The sequence below is a fragment of the Phoca vitulina genome, unplaced genomic scaffold (genome assembly GCF_004348235.1).
Source record: "Phoca vitulina isolate PV1807 unplaced genomic scaffold, GSC_HSeal_1.0 scaffold15, whole genome shotgun sequence".
Lineage (NCBI taxonomy): Eukaryota > Metazoa > Chordata > Mammalia > Carnivora > Phocidae > Phoca > Phoca vitulina.
Window position 1 is genome coordinate 4,913,583 of NW_022589718.1, and position 12,220 is coordinate 4,925,802.

General features: G+C 34.3%; 1 protein-coding gene across 1 annotated transcript in view; it reads right to left on the reverse strand.

Moving 5' to 3' along the window:
• ADAM2 (ADAM metallopeptidase domain 2) overlaps positions 1 to 12,220 on the reverse strand; it is a 140,941-nt gene that overhangs the window by 108,201 nt on the left and 20,520 nt on the right. The window contains exons 5-7 of the mRNA XM_032413357.1: positions 10,138 to 10,214; positions 9,326 to 9,494; positions 7,663 to 7,719 (exon numbers count right to left, since the gene is read on the reverse strand). Of these exons, the coding sequence (XP_032269248.1) occupies positions 7,663 to 7,719; positions 9,326 to 9,494; positions 10,138 to 10,214 (303 nt within the window). The remainder of the gene's footprint in view (positions 1 to 7,662; positions 7,720 to 9,325; positions 9,495 to 10,137; positions 10,215 to 12,220) is intronic.

The window sequence follows — 12,220 nt, forward strand, 5'->3', positions numbered from 1 at the left end:
GAAACCATCTTAAGGGCAGTTAGGGGGAAGAGATTCCTTATGTACAGAGGGAGGAACATCAGAATAATGTCAGACCTATCCACAGAGACCTGGCAAGCCAGAAAGGCCTGGCAAGACATATTCAGGGCACTAAACAAGAAGAACATGCAGCCAAGAATACTTTACCTGGCAAAACTGTCATTTAGAATGGATGGAGAGATGCAGAGCTTCCAAGTCTGGCAGAAACTGAAAGAATATGTGACCACTAAGCCGGCCCTGCCAGAAATATTCAGGGGGTTCTATAAAAGGAGAAAGACCCCAAGAGTGATATAGAACACAAATTTACAGAGAAAATCTATAGAAACAAGGTCTTCACAGGCAACATGATGACAATAAATTCATATCTTTCAATAATCACTCTCAACGTGAACAGCCTAAATGCTCCCATAAAATGGCACAGGGTTGCAGATTGGATAAAAAGACAGGACCCATCCATATGCTGCCTACAAGAGACTCATTTTGAACCTAAAGATACATCCAGACTGAAAGTGAAGGGATGGAGATCCATCTTCCATGCCAGCGGACCTCAAAAGAAAGCTGGGGTAGCAATTCTTATATCAGACAAATTAGATTTTAAACTAAAGTCTGTAATTAGAGACACAGAAGGACACTATATCATTCTTAAAGGGTCTATCCAACAAGAAGATCTAACAATTGTAAATATCTATGCCCCCAACATGGGAGCAGCCATTTACATAAGCCAGCTATTAACCAAAATAGTCATATTGAGAATAACATGTTAATTGTAGGAGACCTCAATACTCCACTGTCAGCAATAGACAGATCATCTAAGCAGAAAATCAACAAAGAAACAAGAGCTTTGAATGACACACTGACAAGATGGACCTCATAGATATATACAGAACATTCCACCCTAAAAAACAGAATACTCATTCTTCTTGAGTGCACATGGAACTTTCTCCAGAATAGACCACACACTGGGTCACAAATCAGGTCTCAACTGATAACAAAAGATTGAGATTATTCCCTGCATATTCTCAGACCATAACACTTTAAAACTGGAACTCAATCACAAGAAAAAATTTGGAAGACCTTCAAACACTTGGAAGCTAAAGACCGCTCTGCTCAAGAATATTTAGGTCAACCAGGAAATCAAAGAAGAACTTAAACAATTCATGGAAATCAATGAGAACGAAAACACATCGGTCCAAAACCTATGGGATACTGCAAAGGTGGTCCTAAGGGGGAAACACATAGCCATCCAAGTCTCACTCAAAAAAATAGAAAAATCCTGAATTAACCAACTAACTCTACACCTTAGAGAACTAGAGAAAAAGCAACAAATGATGCCTAAGCCATGCATTAGAAGAGAAATACCTAAGATTAGAGCAGAGATCAATGAATTAGAAACCAGAAACATAGTAGATCAGATCAACAAAACTAGAAGCTGGTTTTTTGAAAGAATTAATAACCATTGGCCAGACTTATCCAAAAGAAAAGAGAAAGGACCCAAATTAATAAAATTATGAATGAAAGGGGAGAGATCACGACTAATACCAAGGAAATAGAAACAATTATTAGAAATTATTATCAACAACTATATGCCAGTAAACTGAGCAACCTGGATGAAATGGATGCCTTCCTGGAAACCTATAAACTCTCAAGACTGAAGAGGAAGAAATTGACAACCTGCATAGGCCAATAACAAGTAACATGATTGAAGCAGTGATCAAAAACCTCCCAAAAAACAAGAGTCCAGGGCCTGATGGATTCCCTGGGGAATTCTACCAAACATTCAAAGAAGAAATAATACCTATTCTACTGAAGTTGTTTCAAAAAATAGAAACAGAAGGAAAGCTTCCAGACTCATTCTGTGAGTCTTAATCCCTAAACCAGGTAAAGACCCCATCATAAAGGAGAAGTTCAGACTGATATCCCTGATGAATATGGGTTCCAAAATCCTCAATAAAATCCTAGCTAATAGGATCCAAGAATACATTAAAAGGATCATCCATCACGACAAAGTGGGATTTATCCCCGGGATGCAAGGGTGGTTCAACATTCGCAAATCAATCAATGTGATAGAACACATTAATAAGAGGAGAGAGAAAAACCATATGGTCCTCTCAATTGATGCAGAAAAAGCATTTGACAAAATACAGCATCTTTTCCTAATTAAAACTTTTCAGAGTATATGGATAGAGGGAATATTCCTCAAGTTCTTAAAATCCATCTATGAAAAACCCACAGTGAAAATCATCCTCAATGGGGAAAAGATGAGAGCATTTCCCTTAAGATCAGGAACACGTCAAGCATGCCCACTCTTGCCACTATTGTTCAATATAGTACTGGAAGTCCTGGCAACAGCAATCAGACAACAAAAAGAAATAAAATGTATTCAAATTGGCAAAGAAGAAGTCAAACTCTCTCTCTTTCACAGATGACATGCTACTTTATGTGGAAAATCCAAACGACTCCCCCCCCCAAATTACTAGAACTCATACAGCAATTCAGTAATGTGGCAGGATACAAAATCAATGCACAGAAATCAGTTGCTTTCTTATACGCTAACAATTCAACTGTAGGAAGAGAAATTAAAGAAACTTTTCCATTTACACTAGCACCAAAAACCATAAGATACTTTGGAATAAATCTAACCAAAGAGATAAAGGATCTATACTCTAGGAGCTACAGAACACTCATGAAAGAAATTGAAGAAGGCACAAAAAGTTGGAAAAACTTTCTATCCTCATGGATCGGAAGAATAAGCATTGTTAAAATGTCTATGCTATCCAGAGCAATCTATACCTTCAACGCCATCCCAATCAAAGTTCCAATGACATTTTTCAAAGTGCTGGAACAAACAATCCCAAAATTTGTATGGAATCAGAAAAGACCCCAAATCGCCAAAAAAAATGTTGAAAAAGAAAAACAAAGCAGGGGGCATCATGTTGCCGGATTTCAAGTTATATTACAAAGCAGTGATCACCAAGACAGCATGGTACTGGCACAAACACAGACATATAGACCAATGGAACAGAATAGAGAACCCAGATATGGACCCTCAACTCTGGTCAAATAATCTTTGACAAAGCGGGAAAAAATATGCAATGGAAAAAAGACAGTCTCTTCAATAAATGATGCTGGGAAAATTGGACATGAAACTCGACCATTGTCTAACACCATACACAAAGATAAACTCAAAATGGATGAAAGACCTCAATGTGAGACAGGAATCTATCAAAATCCTAGAGGAGAGCAGAGGCAGTAACCTCTTTGACATCAACCACAGCAACTTCTTTCAAGATACATCTCCAAAAGCTAGTGAAACAAAAGCAAAAATGAACTTTTGGGTCTTCATCAAGATAAAAAGCTTCTGCACAGCAAAGGAAACAGTCAACAAAACAAAGAGACAACCTACAGAATGGGAGAAGATATTTGCAAATGACACTACAGACAAAGCACTGATTTCCAAGATCTATAAAGATCTTCTCAAACTCAACACCCAAAAAACAAATAATCAAGTCAAAAAATGGGCAGAAGACATGAACAGACACTTCTCCAAAGAAGACTTACATGGCTAACAGACACATGAAAAAATGTTCATCATCATTAGCCATCAGGGAAATTCAAATCAAAACCACATTGAGATACCACCTTACACCAGTTACAATGGCAAAAATGGACAAGGCAAGAAACAACAAATGTTGGAGAGGTTGTGGAGAAAGGGGAACCCTCTTACACTGTTGGTGGGAATGCAAGTTGGTACAGCCACTTTGGAAAACAGTGTGGAGGTGCTTCAAAAAATTAAAAATAGAGGTACCCTATGACCCAGCAATTGCACTCCTGGGTATTTACCCCAAAGACACAGATGTAGTGAAAAGAAGGGCCATATGCACCCCAATGTTCATAGCACCAATGTCCACAATAGCCAAACTGTGGAAAGAGCCGAGATGCCCTTCAACAGACGAGTGGACAAAGAAGATGTGGTCCATATATACAATGGAATATTACTCAGCCATCAGAAAGGATGAATACCCAACTTTTACATCAACATGGATGGGACTGGAGGAGATTATGCTAAGTGAAATAACTCAAGCAGAGAAAGTCAATTAGCATATGGTTTCACTTATTTGTGGAACATAAGGAATAGCATGGAGGACATTAGGAGAAAGAAGGGAAAAATGAAGTGGGGAAAATTGGAGGGGGAGATGAACCTTGAGAGACTATGGACTCTGAGAAAGTGAGGGTTTTAGAGGGGGGTAGGGTTAGCCCGGTGATGGGTATTAAGGAGTGCATGTACTGTACGTACCGCATGGAGCACTGGGTGTTATACGAAAACAATGAATCGTGGATCACTACATCAAAAACTAATGATGTATTGTATGGTGATTAACATAACATAATAAAATTAAATTAAATAAAAATAAAAGAGTTAATACCTATTTTTCTCAAAATATTCCAAAAATATAAGAGGCAGAAAAACTCTCAAATTCATTCTATGAGGCCAGCATTACCCCAATACCAAAACCAGTAAAGACTCCACCATAAAAGAGAACTATAGACCAATATCGCTGAAGAACATCAATGCAAAAATTCTCAGTAAAATAGTAGCAGACTAAATCTAACAATACATTAAAGAAATCATTCACCAATCAAGTGATATTTATTCCTGGTTTGCAAGGGTGGCTCAATATGCACAAATCAATGTGATACACCACATTAATAAAAGAAAGAGTAAAAACCATATGATTATTTCAATAAATGCAGAAAAATTATCTGAAAACTACAGCATCCATTCATGATAAAAACCCTCAACATAGTAGGTTTAGGGGGACATTCCTCATCATAATTAAGACAATTTATAAAAAACCCACAGCCAACATCATCTTCTATGGAAAAAACTGAGAGCTTTTCCTCTATGGTCAGGAACAGAACAAGGATGTCCACTGTTATTTAAGATAGTACTAGAAGTCCTAACTACAGCAATCAGACATCAAAAAGAAATAAAAGGCATCCAAATTGGCAAAGAAGAAGTCAAACTTTCACTATTTGCAGATGACATGATACTCTATATGGAAAACCTAGAAGATTCCACAAAAAAATTGCTAAAACTGTTCCATGAATTTAGTAAAGTCACAGGATACTAAATTAACATACAGAAATTTGTTGCATTCCTACAGACCACTAATGATACAGCAAAAAGAGAAATTAGGGAATCAATCCCATTTACAATTGCACCAACAACCATAAGATACCTAGGAATAAACCTAACCAAAAAGGTGAAAGACCTGTACTCTGAAAACTATAAAACAACTAATAAAAGAAACTGAAGAGAAATGGAAAAATGTTCCATGCTCATGGATTGAAAGAACAAATATTGTTGAAATGTCTATAGTACCCAAAGTAATCTACGCATTTAATGTAATCCCTATCAAAATACCAATAACATTTTTCACAGAAATAGAAAAAACTATCCTAAAATTTGTGTGGAACCACAACACACCTTTAATAGCCAAAACAATCATGAAAAAGGAGAGCAAAGCTGAAGACATCATAATCATAACTTCAGGTTATGTTACAAAGCTGTAGTGATCAAAACAGTATAGTACTGGCACAAAAACAGACACATAGACGAGTAGAGCAGAATAGAAAACTAAGAAATGAACTCACAACTACATGGTCAATTATTCTTTGACAAAGCAGGAAAGAATATCCAATGGAAAAAAAAGATAGTCTCTTCAACAAATGGTATTGGGAAAACAGGATAGCAACATGCAAATAATGAAATTGGACCACTTTCTTACACCATATACAAAAATAAATTCAAAGTGGGTGAAAGACCTAAATGTGATACCTGAAGCCATAAGAATACTATAGAAGAACACAGGCAGTAACCTCTCTTCTATTGGCCACAGCAACTTCTTTCTAGACATAGTATCTTGAGGCAAGGGAAACAAAAGGAAAAATAAACTATTGAGACTTCATCAAAACATCAAGAAAAGGAAACAATTAGCAAAACTAAAAGGCAGCCTACAGAATAGGAAAAGATATTTCCAAATGGCATATCTGATAAAGGTTAGTACCCAAAATATATAAAGAATGTATAAAACTCAACAACAAAAAAATGAATAATCCAATTTAAAAATGGGTGGAAGACATAAGTAGACGTTTTCCCAAGAAGTCACACAGATGGCCAACACATATGAATGCTCAACATCACTCATGATCAGGGAAATACAAATCAGAACTGCAATGAGATATCACCTCACACCTATCAGAATGGCTAAAATCAAAAACACAAGAAACAACAGATGTTGGTGAGGATTTGGACATAAGAAAGAATCATCAGAGTCAAGGACAAGATAATTGAAATTACTGAGTCTAAGAACCAGAGAGAGAAAAAAAAAGAATTTTGAGACACTATTGTGCATAACAATATATGAATTATGGGAGTCCCTGATAAGAGAGATTTTTGAAGAAACAATGGCCAAAACCTTCCCAAATTTGATGAAACACGTGAACGTATAAATCCTGGAAGCTCAACAACACTAAGAAGCATAAATCCAAAGAGAACTGTATCAAGACACATTATAATCAAAGACATTATAATCAAACTATCAAAGCTAAAGACAAATATGGAATACTGAAAGCAGCAAGAGAGAAGTAAAGATAAGATTATCAGTCAATTTTTCATCAGAAACCTTAGAGGCCAGGGACACCTGGGTGGCTCAGTCAGTTAAGCATCTGACTCTTGATTACAGCTGAGGTCATGGTCTCAGGGTTATGAGATGTAGTCCTGCATCAGGCTCTGCATTGAATGTGGAGCCTGCTTCAGGTTCTCTCTTCACCCTTCCCCCATTCTTTCTCTCTCTCTTTCAAAAAAAATGAAAAAAAGAAAGAAACCTCAGAGGCCAGAAGATAATGGAATGATATATTTAAAGTGCTAAATGCAAAATGGTACAGTCACTTTAGAAGAAAGTCTAGCAGTTTCTTACAAAATGAAACAAACTCTTACCATATGATCTAGTAATAATACTCCTTGGTATTTACCCAAAGGAGTCAGAACTTATGTCCACACAAAAACCTGTACATGGATGTTTTTAGCAGTTTGGTTCACAATTTTCAAAACTTGGAACCAACCAAGATATCCTTCAGTAGGTGAGTGAATAAATAAATTGTAGTATATCCAGATAATAGAATTTTATTCAGTGCTGAAAAGAAATGACCTATTAAGCCATGAAAAGGGCATGGAGTAAAGTTAAAAACATATTACTAAGGTAAAGAAAACAGTTTGTATTTGGTACATACTGTATATTTCAATTACATGACATTCTGAAAAAGCCAAAACTATGGAGACAGTAAAAAGATCAGGCATTTCTGAACATTAGGAGGATGTGAAGGATAAATAAAAATTACTAAGAAACTATTCTAAAGGTAGCAATTGTTTTAATTTACATTATTTATATAAAACTAAGAATAAATTTAAAGATATGTGATTTCCAATTTACTACTAGTACTAGTAATTTAAATTACATTAAAACAGAGATAAAGCAAAAATGGTCATTTATTGTCATTTGTTAAAAATTTATTCCAACTTTTTCATAACCCTTCATTGCTAATATAAATGGACATAAAACAAACAAATTAAAATATACTTACCAAATTTTTTTCAACTACAACATGCATTTCTATATACTGAGAGAACTCTGAAAGTGGCTGAAAAAAATCCACAAATTTTACATCAAAATTGAAATATTACTTAACTATTTTAATATATATCACTACTTCATGAATTCAATGTTGCAAAATACAATTTTATCTATAAAAAAGAATTAGATAATTTAAGCAAAACTTCCTATCACTGAATCATTTTCAGAAATTTTGCCTTTGTCACTTCTTTTGCTCTTGATCAAATATTTAATTTAATAAAAAAAAAATCCTTTACTTCCATTGTCCATATTCTCATTGGTACTGGGCTATTCATATTATTTTCTCTAAAGAAACTTTTCCATTGACTTCCCATTACAAGATGTGTGTGTTTAATTAGCTTAAAAATTCTATTATACTGTAGTATGTGGTCCTACGGTTTTTTTCTATACCCCAAAAGAGTGAGGACACATCTCTGTGTCTAGAGGAGTGGGATTTCATTTGAAGGATAAAGTTAATTTTTGTATAATTTACCTCAGAAAAATGTTAGCAAATTAAAATTTTTTTTAAAAAAATAGAAAAATGTTATCCAACAGAGATTCAAAATGACAAACTTTCTTAAATCAGATGATAGATACCTCAAGATGTATATTCTGGGTATCATGTGATCCACTTAGATCATAGTGGTTAAATTAGGTAATGGTGTTTGAAATCTGGCTTATCATTTATGTGACTTAGACTGTTTTTTCCCAAAAAATAAGGATAAAGTAGTAATTGTTATAATTACTATTAATAAAGTGTTACTTGTATTCATCATTAGTTTTTGGTGAAGGAGGAAGGCACTGAAGAAAACATATAAGACAGTCTTTGCAAGCACTTTATATGTGTGGAAACTTAAAATATTTTGTTACTAAAATAGCATACCATCTACATGCACTGGAAAATATTTGGAAGCAGAAAAGAATCATCAAATTTCAGAAACTGAGGACAATTTTATTATGTTTATTTTAGTGTCTGCATTTTTTCTTCTTTACACTGATAAATTTAATCCCTTGAAAGTTCAAAACCATTCCATTTTAGGTAAACTGTTTTCCTTAACATATAAAAAGGAGAATTAAAGAGGGAACAACAAATCTGGGGTTTAGTGGAGACGAAAAGAGTAATGATTTTAGTAATTGTAAGGCAAAAGAAAAGTTGAGAAAGGTCAGAAAGACAAATTTAGGGCTCAGTGATTACCAATTTTTCCCCCTCACTTTAAAATTCTCTTTCTTTGCCCAAGTTTTGGAGATTTGAGGGTTTCATTTAAAAAATGTTGATGAAATCCCCTCATGGTCTAATCAGTTTCTTATCATTTCTTCCAAAATTAAGCACCAAGTGTTGTATAATAGTCTTGCTTATAAGACTTTATCCTTTCATTAAAATCCCTAAACAAGAAAATGATACTACCTTACTGGAGGAGAAAAATAAACATTTAAATAATATATTAATGGTTAATGGATTGAGGGATTCAAATCTATTTCTTTGTTTTAATGAACATAAGTGTTGCCTAACATTCTCTGAAATAATCCTTGATCTTTGAGATTGGGATTGGTTAATATTTAGTTAATAATTTATTTGTTCATTTACTGAACAATAAGCTTCTATGCAGAATCATATATTTTACTCAATCACCTACCTCTATACTTTGTATTTTATAGGGCATTTCTCTTGACTCAATATCCTTCTCAGCATATAAAGAAACACCTTTATTCTTATGTTTTACTTGATAAATCACATGTTCAAAACCAATTGAAGGTTCCAAGGGCTCAATACCATAACTTACATTTTCAAACTGAAGTAAGCCCCTACAAATTTCAAAAAATAAGTAAATAAATAAGATAATACATTTTAAAGTCAATACAATAAATAAGAAAATGATAATGAGTTTTTTTTAAATAGTATGTAGATTATTTTGAGTCTTAGTCTTAGATGGTAATGTAGAAAAAAGTTACTGAATACATACAAACTTACTGAGTGGCACAGAATAGTAACATTATTGGTATTCACTTAGCAATTAATATTTTATAGTCTACAAATATATCAAAAATCTTAACTCAAGATTGGGTAGGAGACATTACAAGAATTTGCATACTATGCTTTTCCACTGAGAGTTTCCCACAATAAGTCATGGCTTACTTTAGAACTCCTGAATATAATTTTAAGAATTTAAAAGTTTCTGGGGCACCTGAGTGGCTCAGTAGGTTAAGCAACCAACTCTTGGTTTTGGCTCAGGTCATGATCTCAGGTCATGAGATCAAGCCCCGTGTCAGGCTCCACTCTGAGCATGGAGCCTGCTTAGGATTTTCTCTACTTCTCCCTCGGCCCCTCCCCACTTGTGCTCTCTCTCTCTCTCAAAAAAAAAAAAAACCAAAAAACAAAAAACAAAATGAATTTAAAAATTTCTAAAACACTATTCTACTTTGTAATCATAAAATTATATAACATAACCTGAGTCCAGTACATGTGCTAACGATCACCATAGAATTTGGATAACCTTCAATATACCCTTGGTAGTAGCAAAAATTCTGAAAAATAAAGATAAAATACATGTACCTCTATTAGAATAATTCATTAAAATAATTCATGTTAAAGGAACTATTTTCAAATATTTAAAACATATATGTTTATTTGTGTGTATGTGTCAAATACTCATTGTTTCCAAAATAGATTTATAAGATTATTAAATGAGCATTTGGCTCAATTCTCCAAAAATCTTCCCACAGGGTCAAAGAGAATTAAGTATGTACTGATTTTGAAAACTTCAAAATTGCTCCCAAGTACCTTGTTTTCAAAGGGTAATCATAAAATGTTAACTCTTGGTATTCAGAGAATTAAAACCTTTAAGCATTAAAAAAAAAGAATTAAGTACCTTTTCATATTTTTTTACTGTTAAAAATTAAACATGACATTTGCAGTCATTAGGGTCAAAGTAAAAATCATTAGAAACTTTTTTTCCACACTCTCTTGACTTAATTTTGCAAGATAGAGGTTAAAAAATGAATCCAAAGGAGAATTTTTTCTTTTCAGAATTACTTGAGTGTAATGGCAGAGTAGCTTGCATTAACTCTCTCACTGATAATAAATATAAGCTCTGGAAAAATAATTCTTAAATTATCACTACAAAGGCAGGAAAAGTAAAGGAGGGAGAGTGGGAATCCACACTAGAAAGAAGAAAACTGCATTTTCCGAGGTTTGCATTTGTAATGGTTTTCACCTGAGGGCACTCCCCAAGGCAGGGCAGCATAAAGTAGCTAATGTTCCAAAAACAAAAACAAATAAAACACAAAAACCAACTTACTGAGTATCTAGAAATTGAGATGCGATATTCAGGAAAGGAGAAGGCACAAAGTGCGGCCTTAAAAATGGGTGCTATTAACTCAAGTGTAAGTTCTTTACTTACATCTAAATTGAGACTATATGAAAGAAATCTCAAGTAGTTTAGCAGAAACTAAGACCAGAAAAACTGGAAACACTAAGAAGAGATTTTTGGCTGTCTCCAAACACAAGACAGTAGAATTTAGAAACTCGCTCCAATCAAGTTTATTGTCTGCAATAGTGAGAATAAAAACAGTCACAAGCTCCAATGTATCATTGAATATGGCCAGTATAGGATTTTAAAATAGTGTATATATGAATAAAAGAAAAATGTGGCCCATAGTCAAGAGAAAAATCCAAAGAGAACTGATCCTGAAATAACTCAGGATTTTGGAATTAGTAAAGAAAAAAAAGGCATTAAAATAGATATTAAAAACGTGATTTAGAATATAAAGGAAACTTTGAGCACAGTAAGGAAATTCAGCAGAGAAATAAAGGTTATAAAAAATATCAACTCTAGGGATGCCTGGATGACTCACTCGGTTAAGTGTCTGCCTTTGGCTCAGGTCATGATCCCAGGGTCCTAGGATCGAGTCTCACATTGGGCTCCTTGCTCAGCGGGGAGCCTGCTCTGCCTGCCACTCCCCTTGCTTGTGCTGTATCTCTCTCTCTCTGACAAATAAATAAATAAAATCTTAAAAAAAAATGCCAACTCTAAATTTTAGAACAAAAAATATATTTAAAATGAAATATACTGGGACACCTGGGTGGCTCAGTCGGTTAAGCACCTGCCTTCAGCTCAGGTCATGATCCCAGGGTCCTGGGATCGAGTGCCCCATCGGGCTCCTTGCTCCTGCTTCTCCCTCTGCTTGCCGCTCCCCCTGCTTGTGTTCTCTCTGTCTCTCTCTCTCACACACATAAATAAATAAAATATTATAAAAAAATAAAAATAAAATAAAGCGAAATATACTGGATAGGTCTTACTGCACACTGGAGAAGGTAAGAGAAAAGGTTTAAAAAAAATACCTAGAGTATGGCCTATAGATATTATCAAATCTGAAAGAAAGCTGAGAAAAAAAGAGGCTTTAAAAATTAAATATAGTTGCAGCAATCAGTGAGACAATGTTATCTAATATCTGTTTAATTGGAGTCCTAGAAAAATGGAAAGAAAAATAAGTAGGAAAATAGTTGAAAAGATAATGGCCAAAGTTTCCCT